The following is a 17,255-nucleotide window of genomic DNA, read 5'->3' as shown; positions in this document are numbered from 1 at the left end:
AGAATCTGAGGAAGTTGAGAGTGCTTCTCAAGCTTCCGTACGACGAGCTATAAATGGTAGTAGTAGTAGTAGAAGGTCCGAATTAGAGGGCCAGAGTGAATATGCTAAAGAGGCTTTATTTGAAATGTTGGATAAATGGTTTCCTGAATATTTGAGAAGAAATTCAACTGCTTTCCAATCACAACCTCCCTCACAAAATACTCAGACTGTTCTTGAGAGACTATCAGGTATAGAAACTGTTAGAATTGGTAAGGCTCCAGTGGATAAACTCAAAAAATATGGAGCTGAGGAATTTAAAGCTACAATCGAATATGATTTGGAAAAAGCTGAATTTTGGCTGGAAAATACTACCCGAGTGTTGGACGAATTATCATGTACTCCACTTGAATGCTTGAAATGTGTTGTATCTTTGTTAAAGGACACGGTTTATCACTGGTGGAAAACAGTAAGTTCAGTGGTTCCAAAAGAAAATATTACTTGGGAATTCTTTCAATCTGAATTCAGAAATAAATATATTAGTTAAATATTCTTAGATCAGAAAAGGAAAGAATTTCTAGAAGTAAAACAGGGGAACATGACCATTGCGAAATATGAAAGGGAGTTTGTACGGTTTAGCCAATATGGTAGTGAATGGGTCCAAACAGAGGCAGGAATGTGCAAACATTTCGAGGAAGGATTAAATGAAAACATATAGTTACTGATTGGTATTCTAGAAATAAAAGAGTTTGCAGCACTTGCTGATCGTGCAAAGAAAACTGAAGAGCTAAGTAAAGAAAAGAAAAAGGCAAACAGAAAAGCCAGATCCTCTGGAAAAAGACCTATTAGTAGGTCTCAATTATTTTCTTCAAAGAAATCAAAAAGGTATCAAGAAGGATCTACTACTTTAGTTGGGTATTCCGGTAAAGAGCGTGGTTTTTAACGCTTTAATCCTAAGTCTTTGTCACCGTCAGTGACTAGTGTTGGAAGTGTGGGAAACATGAAGCCAAAATGTAAACATCGTAACAAATTTAATCATGGGGAATACTGAATGAAAACCGGTGCATGTTACAAATGTGGTTCATTTGATCACTTTTTGAAAGATTGTCCAGAAATAGTTGAAAGAGATGCTGAACAGACTTCAAAACCAGGTAGTACTGCTTCAAAGGGCAGACCACCTAGATATCCCAGAAATGTCAGTGGTAGCTGAAGTGCTACAAAAGATTCAAATGCCAAATCTGAAGCACGAGCTCTTGTAAGAACGTATGCAATACGTGCCCGAGAAAATGTTTCAGCGCCAGATGTCATTACTGGTACTTTTTCTTTATTAGATATCGATATTACTGCATTAATTGATCCTGGTTCCACACATTCGTATATATACACAAATTTAATAAATGTTAAAAATTTACCTGTTGAATTCACTGAATTTGTGGTGGAAGTTTCAAATCTTTTGGGTCAATGTGTAAAGGTGGATAAAGTTTGTAAAAACTGTCCATTTATGGTAAAAGGTAAATGTTTCTTGGCTGATTTAATGCTACTGCCTTTTGATGAATTTGATGTGATACTGGGAATGGATTGATTAACCCAACATGATGCAATGGTTAATTGTAAGCAGAAGTATATTGTGTTGAAATGTCAAGACAGTGAGTTACTTCATGTTGAATCTGACAAGCTAGATGGATTATTTAATATGATTTCGGCAATAGCAAATAGAAATGTATGAGGAAGGGGTATGATGTTTATCTTGCTTATGTGTTAGATACTAAGGTAACCGAGTCAAAGATTCAATCTGTGCCAGTCTTATGTGAGTTTCCAGACGTGTTTTTGGAAGAATTACCTGGCTTACCACCTGTCAGAGAAGTGGAATTCTCTATAGATTTAATTCCAGGAACAACACCAATATCAATAGCACCTTATCGAATGGCTCCTGTCGAGTTAAAAGAGTTGAAGACGTAGCTACAAGAATAAATTGACAGAGGTTTTGCTCGACCTAGTTTCTCACCATGGGGTGCTCTAATGTTATTTGTAAAGAAGAAAGATTGTTCTTTGAGGTTTTGTATTGATTACCGACAACTCAACAAAGTCACTATAAAGAATAAATATCCACTACCTTGAATTGATGACTTATTTGATCAGTTCAAGGGAGCTACTGTATTGTCAAAGATTGATCTTCGTTTGGGTTATTACCAGCTCCGGATGAAGGATTCAGATGTTCCAAAGACAGCTTTCAGAACTAGGTAGGGCCATTACGAATTCTTGGTGAGACCATTTGGATTAACAAATGCACCAACAATATTTATGAATTTAATGAACAGGATTTTCAGACCGTACCTAGATAGGTTTTTCGTAGTATTCATAGATGATATTTTAGTTTATTTTCAAAGTAAAGATGAACATATTGAACATTTGAGGATTGTGTTGAAAACTTTACGGGAAAAACAATTGTATGCCAAGTTTAGTAATTGTGAATTTTGGCTATGAGAAATTAGCTTTCTTGGTCATATTGTATCTGTTGAAGGCATCAGGGTTGATTTGAACAAAATTTCAGCAATTATTAATTGGAGTCCACCAAAGAACGTGCCAGAGGTTAAAAGTTTTCTGGGTCTAGCCAGATATTATCAGAGGTTTGTTAAAGGATTTTCAATGACTGCTTCTCCGATAACTCGTTTGTTGCAGAAAGATGTAAAATTTGAGTGGAATGATAAATGTCAGCAGAGTTTTGATAGACTGAAGACTTTGTTAACTGAAGCACTTATGTTCGTACAACCTGAATCGGGTAAGGAATTTGTAATTTATAGTGATGCATCTTTAAATGGTTTAGGTTTTGTTTTGATGCAAGAAGGTAAAGTGGCTACCTATGCTTCAAGACAACTTAAACCACATGAAAGAAATTACTCGATACATATATCTTGAGCTGGCAGGCATAGTGTTTGCATTGAAAATTTGACGGCATTATTTATATGGTGAAAAATGTCATATTTACACAGACCATAAAAGTCTGAAGTATCTGATGACACAGAAAGATTTAAATTTGAGGCAGCGCAGGTGGCTCAGTTAATAAAGGATTATGATTTGATTATTGACTATCATCTGGGAAAGGCTAATGTTGTGGTGGATGCACTGAGCAAGAAATCTTTGTTTACTTTAAGAGCAATAAACACCCGGTTATTTTTGTCAGATGATGGTTCAGTTGTAGCTGAATTGAAAGCTAGAAGGACATTTATATAACAAATTTATGAAGCACAGAAGAGTGGCAATGAGTTGCAAGTTAAACGGAAACAATGTCAAAAGAATTTTGATTCAGAGTTTCAAATTGGGTCGATGATTGCTTATTGTTTAAAAACAGAATATGTGTTCTGAAGAACTCAGAACTGGTACAAAAGATTTTGTATGAAGCTCATAATGGTACAATGTCAGTTCATCCCAGTAGTAATAAAATGTATAATGGTTTGAAAAAGATGTATTGGTGGCCGAGAATGAAAAGAGATATTTTTGAATTTGTAGCCAAATGTTTAATCTGTCAACAAGTGAAAGCTGAACATCAAGTGCCTTCAGGGTTATTACAACCAATCAATATACTGGAGTGGAAATAGGAAAGGATTACCATGAACTTTGTAACGGGATTACCTATGTCACTAAGAAAGAAAGATTCCATTTGGGTAGTTGTTGACCGGTTAACAAAGTCGGCGTATTTCATACCGGTACGTATAAACTTTTCATTGGATAAATTAGCCGAATTGTATGTCTCTGAAATGGTTAGATTGCATGGTGTACCAGTTTCTATTGTTTCTGATAGAGATCCTCGGTTTACATCCCGATTTTGGTATAAATTGTAAGAAGCACTAGGGACACAGTTGCATTTTAGTACTGCATTCCATCCTTAAACTGATGGTCAATCAGAACGAGTGATCCAGATTTTAGAAGACATGTTACAGTGTTGTGTGCTTGAATTTGAAGGTAACTGGGAAAGGTATTTGCCTCTGATTGAATTTGCTTATAATAATAGCTACCAATCCAGTATTAAAATGGCACCGTATGAAGCTTTATATGGTCGGAAATGTAAAACACCATTGTACTAGACAGAGCTTAGTGAAAGGAAGATTCATGGGGTTGATCTAATTCGAGAAACTGAGGAAAAAGTAAAGGTGATACAAGACAGCTTGAAAGTAGCTTCAGACAGACAAAAGTCTTATGCTGATCTTAAAAGAAAGGAAATTAAGTTTAAGATTGGTGATAAGGTATTCTTGAAAGTGTCACCCTATAAGAAAGTTCTCCGTTTTGGCCGTAAAGGAAAATTAAGTCATTAGTTTATTGGACCATATGAGATCATTGAAAGAATTGGACCGGTAGCTTATCAGTTAGCATTACCGCCAGAACTTGAAAGAATTCACAATGTTTTTCATGTGTCAATGTTAAGATGGTATCGATCGGATCCATCACATGTTATCTCTCCAACAGAAGTAGAAATTCAGCCCAACATGACGTATAGTGAGGAACCAATTAAGATCTTAGCATGGGAAACAAAAGAATTGAGAAATAAAAAGATAGCAGTGGTAAAGGTTCTTTGGCAGAAACATGGAATTGAAGAAGCTACTTGAGAACCTGAAGATATCATAAAAAGACAGTACCCGAATCTCTTCACTGGTAAGATTTTCGAGGACGAAAATCCTTAAGGAGGGAGAGTTGTAATAGCCCAATTTCCGTGAAATCGGAATAGTAGTTTCGGGACCATGAATCCGAGTTCGAAAAATGAAATTATTTAAATTTCATAAAATGATAGGTATTATGATAGGAATATTGCATGAAAAATTTTATCGAAAAATTTTATCAATTATGTGCCTAATTGCAAAAAGGACTAAATCGAATAAAGTGTCAAAGTTAAATTCTAGTAGTTATAAGGATTAAATAACTATAGAATTAAAAGTGAGAAGTACTTATATGGCAATTAGACCATTGATGAAAAATATGTAGATATTTTTAATGAGTCATCCATGAAAAAATTGAAAAAGGTTAAGGACTAAATTAGAAATTGAATTAAATAAAGTATGATAAATGATTAAATAGAATTAAGCCCATTTTATATCATTATCTTCTTCATAAAAATACATGGAAACCCTAGGAGAGAGAAAGGAAATTTTTCAAGCTTGAATTGGTAAGTTCTATGTCCCATTTTTAGTGATTTTTATATTTTTGAGATTGGAAAAGCTTAATTTCTTTATTTGGGTGATTAAATTGAAAGAAAACTAAAGTTTAGAAAATTACCCATGGATGAATATGCTGTAAATTGAAAGTTTTTGATAGAAAATGAAAGATTATTGATAGATAAATCACTTTTACAACGTGATTTTTAGTGAAAACAAGTGTAGGGACTAAATTGCAAAGTAGTGAAATTCTTGAAAAAATTCTAAAAATTATGAAATACATATGCTGTAAAAGTTATATTGAAATTTTGAATAAGCTTGGAATAAGGAGTAAATTGCATGAATTTCAATTTCCGAGCCTAGGGACGAAATTGGAATTAATCAAAAGTTTAGGGGCAAAATAGTACTTTTGCATAAAATGTGAAGTGGGCTTGATTGAATGTTAAAATCATAGAATTGATGATTAAATTTATTTATATAGATCCGGAAGTGTCGAACAAAGAAAAAGATCGAGGGAAAAAAAAGTTTCAGATTAGTAGATACGACCAATTGTCGAGGTAAGTTCGTATAACTAAATTAAGCATGTAAATATGTTGAATTGATTGTTGAATATTATACATTATGATTTGTAATTGGCATGTACATGTAATAAGTCAATCTTGATTTGTGATTTATATGTAAATGATGAAATATTACATAAATCCGTTTGAATATTGATTTCTAATTGGACAGGTGATTACCGTGTATATGAGATCCTGCATATGTTGCAGTAAAGGTTGTTCCGAAAGGGATAATCTTTTGATCTCATTATGAAAAGGAACGTAACCCGAAAGGGTGATACTTGAAAAGGATTTATGTACCCAAATGGTACAACTTGAAAAGGTTATGTACACTTTGTGTGTACACTTGAAAAGGAAAGGTATACTTTGTGTATACCATATGAAAAGGAAAGGTATACTTTGTGTACACCACTTGAAAAGGCAAGGTACACTATATATGTACACTTGAAAAGGTTATGTGCACTTTGAGTATACAAATTGAAAAGGGTATGTACACTTCGTGTGTACCACTTGAAAAGGAAATGTGCACCTTGAGTGTACAACTAGAAAAGGAAAGGTCCATCGGAAATTCAAAAATTCAACGGAAATGTATTAACAAGTGAAATAAAAAGAAATGACATGATGAGCTCATCTATGCATAATAATGTTTTTATACTAACCAATTTGGTTGAATGATTGTGTATAGGCCATATTTGCTAGTTTGCTAAATTGATGGATAAATTGCCTTATGTGTGATTTATTTCTTATATATATAAGTGGCAAGTGTAGTTTGGTCATATGAACTTACGAAGCATATAATGCTTACTAGGTTTATTTTTCCCTGTTTTATAGTACTTGAAGCTCGTGAAGGTTGGATTGGGTCGGAGCATCATCACACTATCAACTCCTTAATATTGGTATAAACAATAAACTTATTTTGATATAATGTCATGTATAGGCTATTGAGGCCAAATGATGATGAAATATGTTTATGTACAACCTAGCCATTGGAATGGTTAGTAATATGTATTTTGAGGTAATGTGGTATGTTTATGTTCAACAAAATACAAATCACTTGTCATAAAACATGATTTACAAACCAATGAAAAGGTAAGCTTCAAGGTATGGTTAAAAGTTGGAAATGTTAGATTGAATGACGGAAATTAGCTGAAATGAATGGTATATACTTGTAAGTTTTCACGCAGGAAATTGGTTAAGTTTGGGTGAGAAATAGGGCTAGGAAATGGCCTTATTTCGTCCACACAGGTAAGACACACGGGCGTATGTCTAGGCCGTGTGTGACACACGGACAGCCCAAGGGCGTGTGAAATGACCGTGTGTCCCCTGCATCCTTAAATATGAATTCAGTATAGTACACGGGCACGGGTTTTAAGCATAGTCGTGTGTCAAAATTGTGCAAAAATGGCTTAAAAATGGTGAAAAATCAGTGTACCACACGGCCTAGCCAGATGGGCGTATGCCAAGGTCGTATGTCCCTTTGATATTTAAGAAATTGCAAGTCAGAATTTCACACGGGCTGGCACACGGCCATAAGAGCCCCACGGGCTGGCCACACGGGCGTCTGCCGCTATCTTCAAGGAAAAATTTTAAAAGTTATCGGTTTAGTCCCGAACCATTTTCAAAGTATGTACTGGGCCCCATAGGCCCATATTAGGGACTTTAAATTGAATATTTGAAAAGAATTGATTTGAAATGCATATTTATAACTCGGTTTTGTATAAATGTTAGTGTAGAAATTCAATAATGCCTCGTAACCCTATTCTGACGACGGATACGGGTTAGAGGTGTTACAAATGAGGGTACATTGGTTAGGCAACTAAGATGATTGTTTTGACATGATTTGAATGTGTTTGATTATGTTTTGAACCGGTTAAACGAATGATTTTTTAATTACTTAGTGTCCAAGCTTGCAGGGAATGGTAAACTTGTTGTTTAAGGTACATTTTGAGTCCACACGGCCAGACTACACAGCCATGTGAACCTTGCAACTTTGAAAATTTTTAATATTTTTCGAAAAATTTCTTGAGTTTTCGAATTAGTCTCGACTTGTTTCTAACGCGTATTTTGGGCCTCAAGGACTCGAATAAGGGATAGTATGTATGAGTTTGATTGGTTTCTGACATGAATGTTATGTTATATGAAATGTTTGAAAATTATGTCTGTTTAATTGGTAAACTTCGGTAATACTTCGATACCCTATTCCGACGACGAATTAAGGGTGTTACATCCTTATTAAAAATAGGTAGACGACATGTACTAATGATCCTCCCCATGATATGCCAATAACTTTTTAAAAATAAAGCTGGAAAACCATTATTACTAGATGCTTTTGTAAGACTCATACCTTTAACAACTTTGGAAATTTCCTTCGCTTGGAATTCCTCTAGCAAAAAAGAATTCACCTCTTGAGTAATCCCATGGTAGACCCCCAATAAAAAGATAAGATATGCATGCCCTTGAGAGGTAAACAAATTCATGCAATATCAACTTGCAATTTCCAACATTTCCCTATTATCCATACTCTTAACACCCGAGCCATCCACAAGTTCTTCAATCCGATTTACCATTTTCCGTGGAGAGGTAAAATTTTGGAAAAAAGAATTATTTTGATCCTCCCTTTTTAAGGCATTTTCCCTAGCACATTGTTCTCAATAACCTTCACCTTTGTCAATCTCCTAATTCATCTTCAGTTTAAGATCAATAGTTTCATTTAGAGTTTCTGCAATAAGATCTAACTCGTTTAGACCATAAAACGTGTGACATCCTTAATGTATAATGAGCTTGGTACAGTAACAGATCGGGCTAGGAATATTAGAGAATTTTAGAAAATAGATTTAATAAGAACTTTAGAGCAATAGTATTGAAAGAAATTAGAAAATGTTTGTTAGATGAGAAAAATTAATTTGAGATATTGACTAAATTGTAGAAGAATAAAAAGTGTTGTGGTAAAAGTAGAAAATTAAATGTTAGAAAAGAATACATGGAATCGAGAAAAATGAGGAAGGATTAGAAGTGAAATTTTACCAAACTAAAGCATTAATCATGCATGGTATTGTAGATAAATTTTAAGGGTTAAATAGAAATTACTTAAATTAGATAATTACGAAAAACTTAATGATTAAGGATGAAATTGTGTTGAAATGTGATTGATGGACTAATTTGCAAAATTATTAAATTAAATATTAAATTAGTAGATATTTTGGAAGAATTGTGTAAAAAAGAGTAGAAAAGATTAAAAGCATTCATCCTCCATAAAAAGAAGCCAAAACATCATCCCCCAAAGCTGTCATCCAAACTTTTGTCTTTATTACAATTAGGTCATTCCACCATCTTGAAACCTTTCCAAGCTCAATTTCTTCCATTTCTTTCATATATGTTTCCTTAGAAAAATCAATAGAGGAATGTAGTAGTCACCTTAGTTTCGTGAAAAGAGAATCAATATTTTTCTTGGAAGTAAGAGAAAATAAGGACTAGATTGTGAATTCAAGAAATTAAGGTAAGGAATGATAAGTTCTTCATGAAACCCCTTTAGTTTCATTATTTAAGCATAAATATGTTATTTGATTATGATTTTAACAAGTAGATGTTATGCGTTTTGATATGAAAATGGAGAAAAAGAGAAAAAAGGAGAAGACCAAATTGAAGTCAAAGGAAAAAGAGTAGCCAAAGAGTAAAAAGAGAAGAAAATGCTCCATTCAAATCTTGATTGTAAGTATTTCAAGGATTTTATCTTATTTATTTAGATTTAATTTATAAATTATTTTATTTAGTTAATTAGTTATAAAGATGTTGTTATAATAGAAAATTACTAAATTATAAAGAAAATAGAATATATCATAAAGACATTACAAAAAGGACAAAATTGAATAGTTGAGTGACCATTTTATAACTTTTCATAGTTGGTTGACCAAAAAAGAAGTTTACTTATAGTTGAGTGACCATTTTGTAACTTTTTATAATTGAGTGACTAAAAAAAAATTGAATAACTACTAATATAATTTACTTAAAATTTGAAAAGAGCAAGTGATTGAAGTTATGTATTAGCACCTCAAGATTAAGGAAATATGTGATAAGAAAATAAAAAATATATTAAAAAAAGGGCATGCAACTATATTTAAATTTTATTTTTGAAAACATTAAGAAATAACTTACCAATAGTATTTGCAACAAAACTGAGTAGTGCTAAGTTTGGTTCTTTATGTCTACGCGATTTTGCCTAAAGAGAAAATTAACTATTTTCACACTTCATACAATAAGTGATTACAAGTTCTAACACTCACCAGGTTAGTAACCTCACTTTTACATCTAAAATCTAGATCGCTCACTTTTAAATTTTCTCGTTGAAAACTTAGGCTGAAAACCAAGTAATTCACCCATTTTCACATTCAATGTAGTCACAATTACAAGTTCTTCACCGAACAAATAAGTGCTAAAATTCTCAATACAAAATCTTTACAAATCTAAAAAATAAGTGCTAAAATTCTCAATACAAAACTTATACAAGTCTCAAATATTTAAACTACTTTTGATTTGCTAATATACTTGATCCAATTACAATCAATATTTCCACGAAATTAATAAGCTTGATGAATATCTTCAACAAGTCTAAGATAAATCTTCAATTTATAAATTATGTTTTTAAGTTTACTTGATCCAATCTAATTTTCTCAATATAAGAAAATCGATTTGCTTGATTCGATTCAGACGAATCTTTAAGATAAATTCTTATAACTGATTTAAGTATCATAAATGAGCTTGCACATGTCACAATTATCAACAAATATCACAATTCAAAAAATTTATTTACAAAAATTGTGAACTCCAAATATAACAAATTATGAAAGTGAATATTTTGAAACAATACTGAACATTTCACTTCCATAATTGCATCAACACATTATTTTTAGAATTAAAATTTTGTATTACAGATATTTCGAACACACTTTTCTTTTCTGTCCTTTTCATGCGTATGGGTGAGTTTTAGACCTAGCCGATAAGATGGAGATGGACCAAAACACATGGAGACATGGACTCACCCACTCACATGAGTTAGATGCATTCCCCTCACACACCATAAATGCCTAGCTAAGCCTGCCTTTAATCAATGCATGCCACTTGCCAGTGTTTCAATGTGACACTCTTTAATAAGTCTCCTTTATGTTACTATATAAGTAAATTCTTCAAGAAAAGTCAACGGTTTAAACCAAGCAGGCACCAACCCATGGACACGTGGACTTCCTTTTCGATGTGAATCTCTCATCGAATGTTCTATTTGTGATATGCATGAGAATTGGGACCATTCATCATGATTCTCATATCACATGGCCATGAGGCTCAAAAAATAAAAATATATTTATTTAAATAATTTAAATAATTTGGCTAAGATCTATTGCATGGGAAATATTATAAAGGACAGTACGTACGACGCGTAGGGTGGTACCGTCGATGTGGGTCGAGTCTGCAAAGACATGCAAGGTCCATGCACGTGCAAGGCCCTGGCCCTGCTTTTGCCCACTTTATAAAAAATATAATTTGCATTATCCTTCCCACACTCCTTAATCTAACGCTTCCTAATCATTGCATCATACCATAACCTTTTGCCATCATTTTCTCGAAAAGTTTTTGGGTCCTACCTTGAACATCAGATCATACACATACTTTGGCTCTTCTAATGATTAATCAACAGCCCTTTCTTCTGCTATATGCATTATCTTTTAATTTCTTTCTGTCCCAAATTCTTAAATTTTAATTATTAATTAAATATATTTAAAAAATATGATATTTATTTTTTCAAATATTACCCATGATTATTTTCTAAAAAAATAAGAAGCCAAAATCGATTTCTTTTTTTTTTACAATAAAAAGTAAAATATGAAAAATTTAATAGGATTGAAAGAAAACTTACAGATGTCCCTTTCAATATCTAATTCAAATCCACTTTTTGATTTAATTAAGAGTACAATTTAAGTTACATTTAGACAGAATCCAATCCATAATCGTTCACGAGATAATTACAATATATTTAATAATATGATATATTTTAACTTTCTTTCTTCCTAGTTTTGGACATTTATCCAAAAATGAATTTTGGAAATTGCGAAACGGTCCTAATTTCATAGATTAACGAGTAACAACAAAGTTTATAAAGAAAGGGATTAGGGAAGTTGAGCCGTGGGACATTTCCCCTACATTCTATCCATTTTTAAAACACTGTTCGTCTAAATCTGACCACTAGCCTTGACACACTCATCTTCCTCTGATCTCAAATCGCAGCCGTCTGATTATAACCGCGGTGATCTAATAAGAACAAGAAAGGCGAGCAACCCCACATGATTAAAGCTTTTTCTTCTTTTTCAAAGAGAAATGAAAATAATTGATTTGATTGATCTAACTTTCTAATTCCCCACTACGTTCCCAATCTTTTTTTACACTTACACTGCACACAACAAACATTTTTTTTTTATAATATTTTCTGAAAAGAAAGATCTGAGAAAGCAAAAGCAAAGGAAAATAAGAGCGAAAGAAAATCTTGGAGCTTTGGTTTTGGCATCTTTTATTGCGGTGATACTCGCAATTGCAAAGCACGTTTTTGTTTAAGATTCGTTAATTACTGTTGACGTTTTTAAAGAAATGCTTGTTTGCGAATTCGATTGATTTGATTCCTTTGATAAGCATTTAAGTGTGTCGGCTGCTGAATCTTGATTTTACAAGTCTATTTTCTGTTTCGACCTTGATTTTGGTTGCAAATGGCGGGAGAGATTGAAGAGACTTTCAGCATTCGTTTACAGGTAATATCTATAGTTTTTTCTTTTCTTTTTTGCATTACCTCTCTCTCTCTCTCTGATTTTATTTAAAAGAAATGTTTCTCTATTTCTCTGTTTGAAGATTAAAGTTTAACCTTCTTAAATCTGTGTACTTGTTATTTAGGTTTAAGTTTCTGTTAGTTCATTAGTTGATTTGTTGTGGTTTGATAATGATAATTATTTCATTTTTCTATATTTGATGTGTAAAAGAGTTCAAAAGATTTACTAGACTTCATCCTATGTTTTTTTAGATTATTTCTTTATCTGTTTGGTTTAGTAAAATTCTAGAGTAATTGTTTTTGATTTGGGGGCGAGGCCGCTACTAGTTTTCTCATACAACTACAAGTTATTCTGTAAACTGATTTATTGCTATACGTTCTTTCCATATTGCATTATCCATCTGCCTTGGCACCAGAGTAGTTATCTTCTACATTACTCGGATTTTTGGCTGTGTTGGATATGATATGTAGCCATCACAAATAGGCTCAATGTTAGTTTTTTTTATATTTTTTTTACGTTTTCCCTTAGATAGTAGGATTATTCACGTCTTCCGACTAGAATTGTTATCTTATATTTAACCTGGATGCTATGTTGGGTATGGTATATACATATAACATGTTAGTTTTTTCATATACCAGAGAATGATCTATATCCAAATATGTGTGAACAAATACAAGTAGTTTATATTTGAACAAAGAAAAAATTACAAGTAGTTTAGAAAACAAGAATCTGGCAACGAGAGGGATAGCAACTCGGAATCACCATCAAAACTTGTGGGTAATAGACACTAGTTTCAACTCCACGACTATAAAAAGACAATATTGAGTTTAATTGAAAGTAACCCAGAGGAGTTGAAGGCAGAACTGCTTGTTATCTTTACGTTGTTGTATATAGTTTACCACTTGTTTCAGCATTAACAGATAAAATTGTACTATTATATATGTTAGTTCTCTTTTATATGTCAAATTGGCTGTGGCACCAGTTTTGTGCCGTTAGAAAGTTCTACTGTATTATTTCTGGATTGTCGACAGTCCATAGAAGATTGTCATTAACTGTAGTGTCTTACGGTATCCCGAGTGCCTCCCAAGTCCCACTACTATTTCAAGCCCTGATGGAATTTGACAATGCTAACCTCTTCCATGAGTTTCCTATCAGTGATTTGGCTCAGAAATACAATTTACTTTATACTTTAGCAGATAATTTTCCACCTATTTAATGTATTTAACTCCATCTTTTTTGAACTGGACAGGCAGAATCTGTGCATTGTGGTTCTATATCATTTGGTAGATTTGCAAATGAACCCCTAGCTTGGGAAAGGAAATCCTCTTTCTCACACAATAGATATCTTGAAGAGGTTGAGAAATGCTCAAAACCAGGTTCAGTTATTGAGAAGAAAGCTTATTTTGAAGCTCACTTCAGGAAGAAGGCACTTCTTCTTCAAAGTTCATCATCTGAGGACCAAAGTGGAGGAGAAGATCAAACCTGTGAGAGTGATGCTTTGGAGAATGAGAATTATAGACAATGTCAAACTGGCGAGAATTATGCTGCGGAGAACACTGTTTATGGAAATTATTCTGATAGTACAAGTAAAGGTAGCAGTTACAATCATTTTGATGAAAATGGATTATGTAGTACAGATCATGTGGAAGACCTTTATTGTGGAAATGAATTTGATCATGAAAATGAAGGAAACCATTTTGATCATTCAAATCAAAGTGGCCTTTGTGCTCAATTTGACATGAGTCCGGAAGATTCAGAATATCTTGGTGACGGTGCATTGATTGAATGTGGAAGCGAATATCCATTAGATGTTTCGGTCCCGGTCCCTATAAATGTTGAACCTGAGGACACTTGTCAAATTCAAATTGGATACGCTAAATCATTTATAAGCAGTGATAATCCAGAGAATGAAGTAGAAGAGAACCTTGATGATGATGTAGTTAACATTGAAGAATCCTTTAAGTCCTCGGAGTGGGATCAATGCCCCAAGACTGGAAACACTAGAAAAGTTGATACTACTAATTCTAAAATTCGGCTAAATCATTCTCCAAAGGTATAAATTTATTTATATTACCTTCAGTTGAAACAAATTACTAACATGTCAGAATTACCAAAATCATAATTCTGAAGGGCACCAGTCATGCAGTAGATAGAAACTTGAATTCACATTGTTTTCTGATGTGATGCCTGCATTTCCTTTTATCTCCTCTTTCTCTATATTAATAAAGATACTCAACGTTGCCCTTGTGTTTACCTCTCTGTGACTTATACTGATTATTATTACTATTTTCATTCTAGTTGAAGCCTGCTCCCATGAGTCCTGATCATTCCCCGAAAAACAGTTTTTCTGATCCTTCAGAAGTAGCCGCAAGGGTTCAAGAAGGAAAAGAAAAAGAGATCACAAAGAAAATAAAAGCAGAGAAACTACCAATACAAACAGTCTTTCCCACTCGACATTCAATGCGCAAATCTCCAAAACAAGAGGTGAAGATTTGGACTTTGTCCTGAAACTTAAAAGATAAAAACATAATCTGGAAAAAAAGCAACATCTGTTTTATTTTTATTTCTATTTAGCATTTTTATTAAGATTTCATGCTGCTATTCCAATTTCCTTCTCTTTGGTCTTTCTTGTCCAGGACTCTGCAAGGTTCAATGCAAAATTAAACACTGGCAATAAAAGGTACTTGGTATTTCTTGCATTTTAAGAATATGTGGGTTTGATTTGTAAGGAAATTTCAAAAGATTAGTTCACCTGACAGTGTAAAGGAACCAATAAGAAAGAAAGTAATTGAAGCTCAACTATCTTCATGCAAGAAGACTGAAACTGTTGCTCGTCAGACACCAGACAGGTGTGTGGCAAAATCACCGCGATTTCTTTGTGCCATCAGACTTTCGATTTTAAACCTTAACGTATTATTTTATGTAGGATTAAGCAATCAGTCAATTCAACTAGGGGAGACGCGAAGTCAAATGTCAGAGGATTCCACTTTAAAAGTGGAGAACGAGCAGAAAGGAGAAAAGAGGCAATAATCCATACTGTCATTCTGAAAATTCATTTTATTCTTTAGTGTAAGCCTTTAAGGTATGCTCTTAAATCTCTTCCTCTGTTCATTTTTTTTTCCATACTATGGTTTCAGTTCTATATGAAATTGGAAGAGAAAATGCATGCAAAAGAGGCAGAGATGAACCAGATTCAAGCAAGACTACAGGTAGGGAAAGTACAATATTCAGAATTTTTACTATGTTAAAGGAAGATGAATTGGTTTTTATCTTTATGCTTCCTTCTTAGTATTTGAAGGACCGCTCTGATATTTTCTGGATTAATGCGTTGCTAAATTTAATATAAATTGCACGTTTGGTTCACCGTTGTTGCAGGAAAAGACAGAAGCTGAGATTAAACAGTTGCGGAAAAGCCTTAATTTCAAAGCAAAACCCATGCCTTCTTTCTATCATGTCTCCGCAACATCAGGATCTACTAGAAACAAGGTAAATTAGAGTCTGCTATCCTTGATTTTATAATGCAGCTCATATGTTTTCTGATGTGATTAGTTTACATCATAGAGAAGCATGCACTCTTGAGTATTTAGTCTGTCTAACTTGGAGGTGCTTATGTTGTTGGTTCGTATGTAATCATACCATTGCAGGATGGCTTTAGTTACTCTTCATTTCCATGTAATCATCTTAGAAAAGCTTTTAACATTTTTTACCTTGCACGCGGAATAGTCTATTTACTTTTATATATAAATATATAATGAATAATTGGTAGCGGGGTTTTTTAAGTTAAATGATAAGGTATTAACTTAATGAAATCCTTATCATTTTAGTGATTCATGTCTATGATCATTTTATGTCTTTTTTTTATTAGGTTTAACACCAACTTGCTTCAATTTTTTATATTCCAGACTGCAACATCTACTATGAAAACAGCAAAAGTACAACAGAATTCACCAAATTGGACGATGAGAGCAATTCCAAGATCACCGTCACGCTCTATGGAAACAAATAAACAAGCACATTCTGCTGCTGGATTAAAATGCGAGTTGAATTGTCCTACAGTTAAATCGTCTCAAGCTAGCACTGTATCATCGATTCCACCAATAGAAAGTCACATTCCCCCTGAACCTGTGACCCGAAATCTGATCCTTTCAAGGAAAGAGCGAGAGAAAGAGAGCAGTATACAAAAACATCGCATATCAGAAAGCGGTAAGGTTGTTAAAGATCATAAGTTTGGTGGTAGCAGGCCAAAAGTTGGTGGCTATAGAATTAACAGTGAGCTGGTGACAAAGAATATGAAAAATGCTGGAATTGCCGGTAATTCTGCGATGGGCCGACTTGCAGTTATGGCTTCCTGAAATGTGCTGCCATGGCGTATTCATTCATTCATTCATTCTCCTTTCCAGTTCAACCAAGCCAACATATGTATCATGTATCCTCAATTCGAATCATATATTTACTGCCTTCAATGTACATTGAATGAAACCGATCCTCGAATGTAGACCGTGTTTGTTTTCATATAGCAGTACAGAAATGGCAAGGCTTATAATATATGGTTGACTGTAGAGTTTCCTTCATTGTAGCTTATTCTCATTACTCCGACTATCGGTCGTTTGCAAGGTTGAGTACTCCTACATTGCTAAAAAACGAATAAGTTAGACAATTGAGTTTCCATGACTGGTTTACATAGAGTGGGTTACCTATTTGTGATATATATATATATATATTATAAGTTACACATATATGGTAAGTGGCAGATGTGTTTGTCTGACACATCA

At 33.5% G+C, this 17,255-nt stretch overlaps 1 protein-coding gene across 1 annotated transcript; it reads left to right on the top strand.

The window, feature by feature from the left end:
* The first annotated feature begins 11,911 nt into the window (after window positions 1-11,911).
* LOC107934516 (protein WVD2-like 7) lies at window positions 11,912-17,028 on the top strand. Its single transcript, XM_016866967.2, has 9 exons — window positions 11,912-12,468; window positions 13,733-14,536; window positions 14,782-14,967; window positions 15,120-15,163; window positions 15,243-15,332; window positions 15,410-15,506; window positions 15,621-15,692; window positions 15,859-15,969; window positions 16,386-17,028. The coding sequence occupies exons 1-9, from the start codon at window positions 12,427-12,429 to the stop codon at window positions 16,833-16,835; spliced, it is 1,896 nt and encodes a 631-aa protein (XP_016722456.1). The 5' UTR covers window positions 11,912-12,426; the 3' UTR covers window positions 16,836-17,028.
* The last annotated feature ends 227 nt before the right edge of the window (window positions 17,029-17,255 follow it).

Source organism: Gossypium hirsutum, chromosome A12 (assembly GCF_007990345.1).
Source record: "Gossypium hirsutum isolate 1008001.06 chromosome A12, Gossypium_hirsutum_v2.1, whole genome shotgun sequence".
NCBI lineage: Eukaryota > Viridiplantae > Streptophyta > Magnoliopsida > Malvales > Malvaceae > Gossypium > Gossypium hirsutum.
This window is presented reverse-complemented; position numbering and strand designations above follow the sequence as displayed.

What these genes read in the sequence shown, in the direction of transcription:
- LOC107934516 (XM_016866967.2), top strand. Translation starts at nt 12,427, where the DNA reads ATGGCGGGAGAGATTGAAGAGACTTTCAGCATTCGTTTACAG. An exon ending in TTAAACACTGGCAATAAAAG is followed by an intron (nt 15,164 to 15,242) that starts GTACTTGGTATT and finishes TTCACCTGACAG; the next exon opens with TGTAAAGGAACCAATAAGAA. An exon ending in AGATTCAAGCAAGACTACAG is followed by an intron (nt 15,693 to 15,858) that starts GTAGGGAAAGTA and finishes CCGTTGTTGCAG; the next exon opens with GAAAAGACAGAAGCTGAGAT.